The sequence below is a fragment of the Cetorhinus maximus genome, chromosome 7 (assembly GCF_964194155.1).
Source record: "Cetorhinus maximus chromosome 7, sCetMax3.hap1.1, whole genome shotgun sequence".
Taxonomy (NCBI): domain Eukaryota; kingdom Metazoa; phylum Chordata; class Chondrichthyes; order Lamniformes; family Cetorhinidae; genus Cetorhinus; species Cetorhinus maximus.
In genome coordinates, this window is record NC_135885.1 from 81,323,085 (window position 1) to 81,335,704 (window position 12,620).

The 12,620-nt window shown below is 42.8% G+C and overlaps 1 protein-coding gene across 2 annotated transcripts in view; it reads right to left on the reverse strand.

Moving 5' to 3' along the window:
* Positions 1 to 1,298: 1,298 nt before the first annotated feature.
* The window catches only part of LOC144682896 (neutral amino acid uniporter 4-like), a 314,358-nt gene continuing 303,036 nt past the window's right edge, over positions 1,299 to 12,620 (reverse strand). For both annotated transcript variants that reach the window (XM_078545761.1, XM_078545763.1), the window contains one exon: positions 1,299 to 3,085. In XM_078545761.1, coding sequence (XP_078401887.1) covers positions 2,766 to 3,085 — 320 coding nt within the window. In that variant the 3' untranslated portion in view covers positions 1,299 to 2,765. The remainder of the gene's footprint in view (positions 3,086 to 12,620) is intronic.

Genomic DNA, 12,620 nt, shown 5'->3' on the forward strand with positions numbered 1-12,620 from the left:
CCACCAACACTTCTCCACCCCCTCCCCCCACCCCCTCAGGTGGGTCCAAGAGTTGTTCTTTTTGCAGGGCAAAGTTATGGAGCATGCAGTAAATGACAATGATACTGGAGACTCTCTCTCAGGGCTATATCATAGAACGCCTCCACATCTATCCAGATAGTGGAACCTTTGCTTCAAGCTCCCAATTGTTTGCTCAACTGGTGCTCATAGAGTGACTATGGAGGTAACACTCTTCTGTCTCAGTGCTTGAGTTTCTGGCATTGAGTCAGTGGAAGTTCTTCCTGTTCATGTACATTCCAGTTTCTTTATATGGAGCATACAAGGCTATTAGGGTGTGGGTCAATTTGCCCTGCACCTGTTTCTTGTGATTACCAGAGCCCCATCTTCCTGCTTTGCTGCTCAACTGAGGAAAGTGATGAATTTATTTTGTTTAGTGCAGAGCACATTAGTCACCTGTTTGATGCTCAAATGCACTGCAAATTGACCAATGCTATTAATGTCATCTGTTGCAGGTTGCAGTGATCCTGAGCATAGACATTTGGAGCCACAGGCAATGAGGATATGACCTATTGTGGGCTGTATTTGGTGCTGGTGACATGGTACTGTCACAGGATCCCCAGTGAAGCAAGGCCACTGGACACCCTGTCCCTTAGTTTATCAGATATAAGACGCCCTGTTCCTGTAGACCTGCATGTTGTAAGGCCTCCTGTGTCCTCCCCTCCTATATATACCCACTTCTCCAGCTGTTGGTTGCTGTTGGTCTCAGCACTCTAGCTCATTTCTCTTCCTCCTCCTACAGCCCCATTGGCAGACTGAGCCACATACTCGTGTTGTCAGAGCAACTTTCCTCACCAGCCCCTGGGCAGAGATTGTTCTACAGCTCCACAATAAACTTGCAACAATTTGTGAACTCTGCTAGAGCAGTCAACACAGGCAGAAATAGACCTAAAATTCCTCAGGCAGTCTAAAATCACAAACTAAAGACTTACCTGAATGAAACTGAGAATCTATTTAAATAACTCTGGTGCAGCCTTCTTCCAGACTGCTGTGGATGGGTTTTAGATTGAAGAAATACATGTTATTTGTAAAAAATATGACATAGATTGAATCCTTAAGCAGGTGGATGTCTCCACGTTGTCTTGTTTCCAAACTAGCTAAATTTCACTCTCATTATTCAAGATATGAGAGAGTTGCACGCACTCAAATATCTGCTATTTTTTCTTATTAGAGATGAGACTATCTTGCTATTTTAGGAAGGAAATATTTAAACTTATTATACATCCCCAGCTCCTCTGGGTGTCAGAGAGTCCCAACTACAACTAGATTATAGAGTGTTACTTCTTAGCAATTAAAATTTTTATACTTATATACAGAAATCTACATTTTGCTTGCTTTTCGCTTCCTTTTGCATAGTACACTCCCCTTATTAAACTGCCTTTTGGATCAATAAAGAACAGCTCATTACAAGGAGGATTTTGTATGGATTACAAATCAATGAAGAAGCCAGAAATTTGTGTTTCATATTTAAAAAACTAGAGCGCAATTAAAGAGTTGCAGGTCTAGTCTATGATTGTACTTGCTTTAATACCTCCTTTTAAATATTCCTGCTTTTGTTGTCTTCAAACCTCCTTTCAGGTTTCTGGATGAGAAAAATGAAGCTGAGAAGCTCAGTGAGTGGCATCAATGTTAACAACATGGGATAAGACACAATTCCTTGATGATTCCCACCTTTTCCCCCCACATTAGAACCACTATTTCATGCTCCATCTTGGGGTCCAAGTAAGAACCTGAAAACTTTCCAATTGATAATATTAAGATCCGGATGTCATTTGAACCTTGAGTTCAAACCACAGGCCTAAGAATTGGAGTGTTGCAAGTTTCAGCTAGAGCCACTGGGCTGACAGCAGGTCAGCTTTGAGTTTATGGCATTCACATGAAGGTTACTGAATAGACTCCGATCTCATTTGTTGCCAAATTTCATTTACATTTTATTTTGGGGAAGTTAGGCAGTAGAGGAGGTCAGCAGAGCACGTTTGAAGTGATACAAAATCTTAATCATACTAATCCTTTTCAGTTCACCAGTTACTTAATATTGGATTGAGTGTTCTGCTTTTGTGCTAATGCCCTAGAAGGACTGGCATTATACAGTTTAGTTCACAGAATGACAGGATCAGAGGGGAGGATTGTAATGGTCTTGTGAAAACATTATCAAATGCCTACATCCCATTTTCTACATGAAAATTAATGTGTTTTTGCATTATACAGGACTTAAATCACTATGGATAAAACAATGAGACACAAGCACAAGGATGAAATATATCATGCTCCGCACCAAGGAATGTTACTACATTGATTCATGTTTACAACTCCCTGACTCTTAGGTTCCTAATCTCAGTGTAGCTAAGAGAGGTGCTAAGCAGAAGAAAGACATTTCCCCACAAGGAAGGAGGGATACTGGGCAAGACAACCTACTTCACCCTCAGTGGGAGAGGAGAGGAGGCAAAAAATGTATGTTAAGAAAAAAGGACAGTCCATTATATTGAAAATTTTCAAAACAAACAAAAAGAATTTACAAAGCAGCTAAAACCAGATTCTCAACAACTATTATGTCTTACATGTTAGTGTGTAAGAGCTTTGGAATTGCAGTGAAGAGCTTAAATACACAATGTAGTATTTCCATTTTCACTCCATAGTTGTGTAAAATACATAGTTGTAGATCATTTCCACAATTCCTCTAAATGTAGCAGCTCTAAAGTACCTTTCGCTCATGAGCTTGAACTATTGGCCCAAGAATTCAGTACAGTAGAGTTGAAGTTGATGGAAGGACCAGTCGTGGGTTTAATTATTGATGCTGTCTCTGGGTAGATGATTTCCACAATAGTCACATATGTTCCAGTCAAAAAGCCAATGATTCCTATCAATGCTATAAAGATGTCCTTTAGGAGCAACCAGGGAGAGATTCCTTCTCCAGAAAAAGTGATGATCTCCAGCAAAGGGGGGAAGATGAGGGCCAAAGCACTACTGCTGACTGCTCCAACAAATGAAATCACCAAATCAAGACGAGGAATTAAGATCGCAGTGGCACCTGGGTAAGAAACAGAAAAGATACACAAAATTTAATCAAGAGACATTAAATGTTTCAACTCTGTTCTTTTCATCACCAATTGTGCAAAATACTTAGAATGCAGCTTTTGTTACCAGGTGAAAGCTTGACTCAAGTAGTAGTCTTACCTCTGAGTCAGATGATTATCGGAGTAAAATTGGCCTGTGCTGGGGGAGGGGGCATGAAGAAGGGGAGGTGGTGGCATAGTGGTATTGTCAATGGGCTGATAATCCAGAGACCCAGGGTAATGCTCTGGGGACCTGGGTTCAAATCACAGCACGGCAAATTTGAATTCAACAAAAATATGGAAGTAAAAGTCTGATGATGACTATGAAACCATTGCTGAACCCATCTGGTTCACTAATGACCTTTAGGGAAGGAATTCTGCCGTCCTTACCTGGTCTGGCCTACATGTGACTCCAGACCCACAGCAATGTGGTTGACTCTAAGCAAGGGCAATTGGGGATGACCAATAAATGCTGGTCCAGCCAGCAACACCCAATCCCATGAACGAATAAAAAAAATGCTTGTGATCATGACAACCCAATTTCAGGATGGGGTCCAATTAGAGGTGTTAGACCCCTAATAACATCTGTTTCTGTAACAGTCCCTGGATGCCTGCACTTCAGTCCTTACCTCAGGCTCATGACTTACTTGAATTGTGTGCATAAGGGGTCTCCCATTTAAGATGGAGATGAGAAGAAATTTTTTCTCTCAGAGGATCATGAGTCTGTGGAATCCTCTTCCCCATACAGCGGTGGAGGCAGGGTCATTGAATATTTTTAAGGCTGAATTAGATAGATTCTTGTTTGACAAGGGAGTCAAATGTTATAAGGGGTAGGAAGGAAATTGGATTTGAGGCCACAATCAGATCAGCCATGACCTTGTTGAATGGCAGAGTAGTCTCGAGGGGCCGAATGGCCGATTCCTGCTCCTATTTCATATGTTCATATACCACCTGCCATGTTAGCTGCTTAGGTGCCTATTTATTGGCTGTAAAATGGGCATAGAATTAACCAATTTAGAGAACTATGGCTTCCAGAAAATGGTAGAATGTAACCATATATAAACAAGGTTTCCCGAATCTGCGCTCAAATGCACAGAATTGTCTGGACGCAGCAAATATTGGAAAATCAGGTGGGTCAGTGTGCACACCTTTAAAAGTGTCTGATTCCATTACAAGGAAAGGGAAGTGGGACCAGAGGTTTACTACTGCAGACATTGACAGCCTGTTGCGCTGTAGCATTGCTGGTAGCCTTTGAATTGCCTGTGAAAGCTAGAAGCTCTTTAAAAAAAAGACTGAATTTGGTGCATTGGACTGTGGCATCATTCACAAGTTAATTAATTGCATTGTAGCACAGTTTACTTAGGTGAAGATCACCAGTTCTTCTTGCCTGCCTATCATATTATCCCATTCTTTTCTGTCAGACACCTATATCTGGTTGGTTGCTGGGTTGGAAATGGAGCAAAAATATTGTAGAACTCAACAGGACCTCTGCCTTCCCAATGTTTTCAGGTTTCCAATTCGCAGACATGTAGCCCCACTTCCTCACGGTTCATATCTGGTAACACACCATTGACAAACTAAATCAACAACAACAAATCAGTTCACCTATTTGTTCTGTTGCTTACCTAAGGAAATAAAATTAATGAAAATAAAAGAATCTCAGTTTCATCAGTTTCAGTTTTCTCAGTGATAGCCTATAACGGAGGTTTGTGACCTTACCAGCACGAATTGTCACTATAGGTGCAAATGATGCAGGTTCTGGGAGGTACTGAGGCCTGGGATGTCACAGAATTTTCAGAAGGCATTTGGTAAAGTTACACAGAATAGATTGCTAGTTAAGATTGCGTTAGGGGACATAGGCCTGAATTTTCGCAAAGCTGAAAGGGCTCCGCGCCTTAGCCAAAATGACGCCGGAACCCTAATTCCGGAAGTCCTGCCCCCTGAGCCAAGCTCCCACCATTTTCACCAGGTGGGAATGGGGACAGGCTGTAGCTTGCACATCTGTGGTTTACGAAGGCAGTTGCACACCTAAAATTGTGGCTGTCTTCAAACAGATGCAATTTTTGTGTTCTATAGACATTTGAGGAAAAGGTCTAAAGCTGCCGGAGTTATTTGGAGAGGTAGTGTTGTCATGAAAGTATAATAATTCTCATAATAATATTGTGATTTATTGTAGGAGTTGGTTAACAGTGGGGTTTGGATAGTTCGTGTGTATGTGTGTGTGGGGGTGGGATTTAATTGAATTGGAGACAGCTGGTCTGGAGGCTTTGACTCATCAAAAGAAGCTAGGTTTGAAATGCTAAATACATAAACATAAAGACTTAGAATGTAAGGTAAGGAGAATTTGCATTTTAGATAAATTCAATTCACAATTGAATTTCAAAGAGATGGTAGGGTGTTTACACCTAGACAGAGAAGCTAGGCCAAGCAATGTGTTTACTTTTCCCTGAAAAAGGACCATACGGACTCAAAATGTTAACTCTGTTTCTCTCTCCACAGATGCTACTAGACCTGCTAAGTTTTTCCAGCATTTTCTCTTTTTGTTTATTTTTCCAAAAGGTTACTGACAATGTTAGCACCATAAAATCATTTATATTATGAGAAAGGTAAAGTTCCAAAGACATATGGGAACAATGGAATTTACATTAAAAGGGAGAAACATGTATAAAGGAAAATGAGGCTATGTGTAAGGGAAGACATTGTAAGATCTACCAGAAGCGTGAGAAGCCCCCAGTATTTGTGCATTAAGCCTGCTGTCTACAGAAACCGAAGCTGGGAAAAGCCACTTTGAATTCTACTGTCCAGGGTATTGTGTTGACTTGCCTGGGTCTGTTTAAAACCTTTTTTTTTTACTGTTGCCTTAATGGGGGTGTAACTGGAAGCCAGATTAATTAGAGATTTAGGGAGTTACTATAGTAGTAATTTGTAGACCTATGTATGTGCTTGAAATCTTTTATTTTGTTAATAAATGTTTAGTTTCCTAAAAATCTCTAAAGTCTTGGTGGACTTATTACTTCTGAATTCAGGGCATGCATTTCAAAATAAATACAAATTGCAAAGCCGTTGTGATAGCATGATTAAGTTTCCCTCGTGGATTTGATCCGCCTGGCACACATCATCTGCTGTGTCATAACAGTGTACTGTTTTAGAGAGGTCCAGGTACCCTTACGGAGAGGTAGGGTGTCCCTTTGGGAGAGATAAGGTACTCTTTGGGAGAGATAAGGTGCTCCTTTGGAATTATTAAAAGTATACATGAATATGTGGAAAAAGTGGATAAGCTTAGTAGAACTGTTGAGGTGTCAAGTCATTGTTATCCCCAAGCCCTTTAATTTTTTGAAAAAAGCTTGTTGTAACTCTGCTTGCAATTTCACTAGCTGTCTATTGACTTAAACCTGAGGTTAATCAATAATGAATTAGTGCTACTTGACTGCTTCCATAACTTATCATTATCACAGTGGGAGGCCTGTAAATTCACAATTTAATTAACAGCTCCAAGTGCTTATAAAGAGATTAGCTGTCTTTGATGAGGGGCGAGGAATGCAAATTTATGTTTTCATAAAGGATCAATTACTCGAAGGAAATATTTCCTTTTATAAGGGGTTAAGTACTTGAAGCAATTTAAATGTGTTGAATGGGTTTTATGAATGAAAGTTTTTTTTAAAAAAGTAATGAAGTCTGCAATATACACGGAACTTTATTTTATTTCATCTCATCATGGCTCTTGAGGTCTGCCCATGATGGATACTTGGGAGCTGCCTGGAGGGTGTAAGGGCAAAGGATAGTGGGTGGGGAGCATGGATCGGCACTAGGTTGGCATAGGGACTATTACAGGCCATGGGAATGAGTGGGATGTCATGGGTTGACATGCATTGGCACTAAGTTGGCATAGGGTTATGAAGGACCATGGGGTAGCAGGCAAGAGGTAGCATGGAGGGTATAAGGGGCCATGGGGGTGGAAGGGGGCATGGGTTGGCATGGAGGGTATAAGGGATCATGAGGGATGAGGTGTTGTGAGAGGTGAGAGCTAGAGAGATTTTATTTTGGTTTTGTTTTTATTGTAGATGGATGAAGTCTTAGACGTTCCAGAGCACTGAGGCGGACTTTTAACAAGCCCGTCTTGACACCCAACAGCCCATGTGGCTGTCTCCGAACTCTTTCTGGGGTCAGTGAGCCTGACTCTTGTTAGTGCCTGCCCTACCCTGGATGAAAATATGAAGATTCGGGGCACTTTCTCCCAAGTTAGGTTTGTGGAGTCGGGAATTTTCCCAACTCTGTGTTCTCGGCTTGGGAGTAAAAATTCGGCCCACAGAGTTTGGATATAAAGCCCTTGGATTGGCGGGGAATTATAGATAATACGTGCAGGGGTCTGAATTTTTCACTTTCTATAAATGAACTTAATTAGGAACAGAACACCAGTTTGCATACGACACTAAGCTAAGATATTTAATAATTTGCAAAGAGTAGAAAATTGGAAAAATGCATAGATAAATTAAGCAAATGGCAGAACAATGGTAGATGCAGTTTAATGTAACAAAGTTTGAGTTAGTAGACATTGGGCAGAAAAATGGGAGCACAATGTAAATAGGGTGGTGTGTGGCTGAATCATGTAACTCTGTGATCTTCCTCTAAGAAACTTCAAGGTGCAGGAGGTATCACAACAAGAGCGCAAGGACAGATGCAGGCTGTCCTTCGCTATAATGAGAGTGAGATCATTGATACACTGCATGTCCTTCCAAATCAGCAGTGTTCTTTATGAAACAGACATGCTTGTGCAGATTTGAATCTTCTCTACTCTCTAACTACAGCAGAAATTGAAGTCAACTCATTGCGCAGCGAGCCAGTCTTTATTGAAGAAACACCATCTGTTGGGCCACAGGAGGTGATTGCAGATCTTCCATTTCTTTTTGGGAACAAGCTAGATGATCAGAAACAGGGTACACCAACAATGACGGTGACTATCCACTAGAGAAGTTTCTAGATTTTGGATCGCTCTTTCGGGAAATAGTTCAAGAGAATGAAGCTGTTGCAGAGGCAGATGATCTGCTGGAAGAAGGAGTCCTGGACCTTACTACACTGTTCGTTTCCACTGCCAGTGGTTGTGATGTCTTTGCTCTCTCTTTTGAGGAGAATTATCCTTTTGTTGAAGAAGGTGATAAAGATGTGAATCTGTCTACTTATTCCACTGAGCCCACCATGCATCAACAATTGCAAGCAGCCAGCAAAAAGTTACCCAGGGGGAATAAGATGCTTAACTCCAAATTGGATCAAACCAGTAGTGAAAGTTCAGAGCTTATTAATCTGTGCAAATGTAAACTGGAACTCGCACTTGGATCTCATAGGCAAGCCATGGAAGCACTCAAGCTTTCTTTCAGAAAAGAAGCAGAGGCCCAAACTATACAGCTTCTACAGTTGAAGAGTGCCTTAGAAGAACTTAAAAGTTGAGCATCAAACAGAGCTTGAAAGTATTGAAAATAAGCATGACTTGGGGAAGTCTAACTACCTAACAGAGAACGCAGAACAAAAAACCCAACACAGCATGACCAAGCCACAAAGATTCACACATTACAAATGGTGCAACAGAAGATAGTGAAGATGTTGCAGTACAGGGGTATGTAAATACTGCACTGCATTTAAGGAAACTACCACTCCAACAGGCGAAAGGGTTGGCTACAGAACAACTATCTGAAGCAGTACTGACACTAGCTGTCTTTCCTATTACGACTGAAACTCTTGTAGTAACAACACCCAATTTGTTGAAGTTTCAGGCAAGTCTGCAAACCAGATTATTATGCAGGAACTTCCTATAGATCCCAGACCTGAAGTTTATTTCTTTGTTGTTAATCCTACTTCCTCCTGCTGATCCCAAGATCCCATTGACTGGAGCAGAGCAGCTTCATGCTGAAGTTAGCATGGAAATTATACCACTACCTACAAAAAGAGAAAATCCTACTCTAAGATTAGTAGGGAAGTCCTCCTTTCCAGCAGTGTCTTCAGGATGTTTCTCATTCTTCTTTTCACCTACCAGGTTTGTTCCTGGCACAGGAATTGAATACTTCTCTTGTTGTCACAGCAGCGGTGAATGATACAGCTGCAAAGTCACAGGAGCTGAAGGAGCTTCATTTTGTCAAGCCGGTGCTTTCACCTTTTCAAAGTGTGCAACGCAGAAGACGATGAGAGAGAGAATTTCGGTTCACTCTCTTCCTTCTCAAGGAGTTGTGAATGTTGGAGTCTTGGAGGATTCTGGCTTGAATCAGTTTTTCTTGATTGGTCTTCACTACCATTAAATTCAGGTCATCGTAAGAGTCACAGCCCAGGAGCCAGCTGTCATGATAAGTTGCTCTCCCACACCACCAACGTGTTTGCCTTCCAAGGAGGAAATAAGGGAACACATAGGTCCTAGACATCTTCTAAGAGAGCCGAGAACACTGTTGGGGATTGACGCCTTTGGCGAAAGTGACTTGGGGTGGGGAGATAGCGTAGAAGTTGATTGGAAACTGCAAATAGGACACAAGCTTCATAATTTGTAGGAAGAGGAAATAGTACATGAGGTTAGCAGTTTGTGGGAAAAGTGAACACGGGACGGGGGAGATGTAGAGTAAAGTGTTAACTTTAAGAAGAGCACACTGAGCATGTGCAAGGGAGGCTACATCACAGTGATGTCACTCAATGAGTGAGGATGCTGAGAAGCAGCTCAGAGGGCAGCTATGTGTCAGTCTTATTTAACCTTGGTAAATGGTTACCGTATTAATAAATGTTTTTGTACAAAGACCTTCGCCTCCAGTGAGATATTTTATAGAATAAGAAACTAATGGATCCTGGGAAAAAAACCCATGATTACAGAAATATAACCTTAAGAAATGCAATTTCTGAATGACCACTGTGTCAAACTGATTCGCCTTGGTCTCATCTGCTCGCTGCCCCTCTCCTGATCCTCGTGCTTGCAGCTTTCCGTCCCTGACCTCCCACTCGTCACTTTGGTCTCCAACCCTTCCACTTGCTGCTTCACTCTCCCAAATCCTCGCTGCTTCCAGCTCACCACCTTGCTGTGAGTGAGGGTTCAGGAGAGGGGGACAGGAGAGGGGGCCGGAATGAGGCAGTAAGAGGGGTGGTGAGTGGGAGGGAACGAGTGAGGGATGGATGGCAGAAAGCAGCAAGCGGGAGGGTCAAAGAGGGAATTGGAGAGTGGGTGGGTCAGAGAGGGAAATGGAGAGTGGGTTGGTCAGAGAAGGAAGCAAAGAGCAGGAAGGTTGGGAGAGGGAAGCAGAGAACGGGCAGGTCAGAGAGGGAAATGGAGAGCGGGTTGGTCAGAGAGGGAAGCAGAGAGCAGGAAGGTTGGGAGAGGGAAGCAGAGGGTGGGTGGGTCAGAGAGGGAAGCAGAGAGCAGGAAGGCTAGGAGAGGGAAGCAGAGGGCAGGTGGATCAGAGAGGGAAGCGGAGAGCAGGAGGGTTAGAAGAGGGAAGCAGAGAGCGGGTTGGTCAGGGAGGGAAACAGAGAGCAGGTGGGTCAGAGAGGGAAGCAGAGAGCAGGAAGGTTGGGAGGGGGAAGCAGAGAGCAGGTGGGTCAGAGAGGGAAGCAGAGAGCGGGAGGGTCAGAGAGGGAAGCAGAGAGCGGGAGGGTCAGAGAGGGAAGCAGAGAGCAGGTGGGTCAGAGAGGGAAGCGGAGAGCGGGAGGGTCAGAGAGGGAAGCAGAGAGCAGGTGGGTCAGAGAGGGAAGCGGAGAGCGGGAGGGTTTGGAGAGGGAAGCAGAGAGCAGGAGGGTTTGGAGAGGGAAGCAGAGAGCAGGTGGGTTTGGAGAGGGAAGCAGAGAGCAGGTGGGTCAGAGAGGGAAGCGGAGAGCAGGAGGGTTTGGAGAGGGAAGCAGAGAGCAGGAGGGTTTGGAGAGGGAAGCAGAGAGCAGGTGGGTCAGAGAGGGAAGCGGAGAGCAGGAGGGTCAGAGAGGGAAGCAGAGAGCAGGTGGGTCAGAGAGGGAAGCGGAGAGCAGGAGGGTCAGAGAGGGAAGCGGAGAGCAGGAGGGTTGGAGAGAGATGTGGCGAGTAAGAATGTTGGGAGCGGGAAGCGGCAAACAGAAGAGTTAGAGAGGTATGTGGCCAGCAGGGGGGGCGGGGAGAGTGAAGCAGTGAGCGGGTGAATCAGAGAGGAAAGTGGGTGAATTGAGAGGAAGGTGGGAGAATCAGACAGGGAAGTGACAAGCAGGACAGTTAGGGAAAGGAAGCGGAAAACTGGAGAGATGGTAGGGATGATGAGCAGAAAGTGGTGAGTGGGAGGTAAGCAGAAAGAATTATTGTGTTAGTGGCAGATCAAATCCACAAGGGAAACTTGATCAGGCAGTCACAACTGTTTTGCAATGTGCATTTTATTTCGAGATGCCTGCCTGAATTCAGAAGTAATAAGACTACCATGACTTCAGAGGTTTTTAGAAAACTAGATTAAACATTTATTAACAAAAGAAAAGATTTCAAGCACATACATAGATCTACAAATTACTACAATAATAACTACTAAATCCCCTAATTAATCTGTTTTACAGTTACACCCCCATTAAGGCAACAGTAAAAACAAGTAGATTTAAACAGACCCAGGCAAAGCAACACAATACCCTGGACAGTGATATTCAAAGTGAGTTTTCTCAGCTTCGGTTCCTGTAAACAGCAACTTGATGCACAGAGGCTGGAGGCTTTTCACACTTGTTAGATCTTAGAATGCCTTCTCCTCTAACACACAAATTCATCTCCTTTATGCATGTTTCTCCCTTTTTAATGCAAATTCCATTGTTCCAGTATGTCTTTGAAACTTTACCTTTCTCATAAAATTAGTACTATGAAAAGATTTATATTATCAGTAACCGTTGGGAAAAATAAGCACATTGTTTGGCTTAGCTTCTTCTAGCTAGGTGTAACATCTTACCATCTCTTTAAAATTCAAACTACTCTAATTTATCGAAAAATGCAAATTTTCCTTACACCTCACATTCTAAAACTTCAGCCATGTTTATGTATTTAGCATTTCAAACCTAGCTTCTTGTTGATGATTCAAAGCCTCCAGACCAGCTGTCTCCAATTCATGTAAGTCCACACAGACACACATATACTCACAGAGAAACTACCCAAACACATTATTAACCTACTTTTACGATAAATCACGATAATATTATGAGAATTATTATATTTTCATGACACCTTGATGTCAAGGGCAGTCACTCTACCTCACCTCTTGAGTTCAGCTCTTATGTCCATGTTTGGACCAAGACTGTGATGAGGTCAGGAGTTGAGTGACCCTGGTGAAACCCAAACTGAGCAGTGCTGAGTAAATGCCACTTTTGGAACTGTTGATGACACCTTCTGTCACTTTGCTGATGATTGAGAGGTAGATTGAGAATAGAGGGAATTGACTGGGTTGGATTTGTCCTGTTTTTTGTGGACAGGACAAAGCTGGGCAATTTTCCACATTGCTGGGTAGATGCCAGTGTTGTAGCTGTACTGGAACAGCTTGAATAAGGGTACAGCTAGTTCTG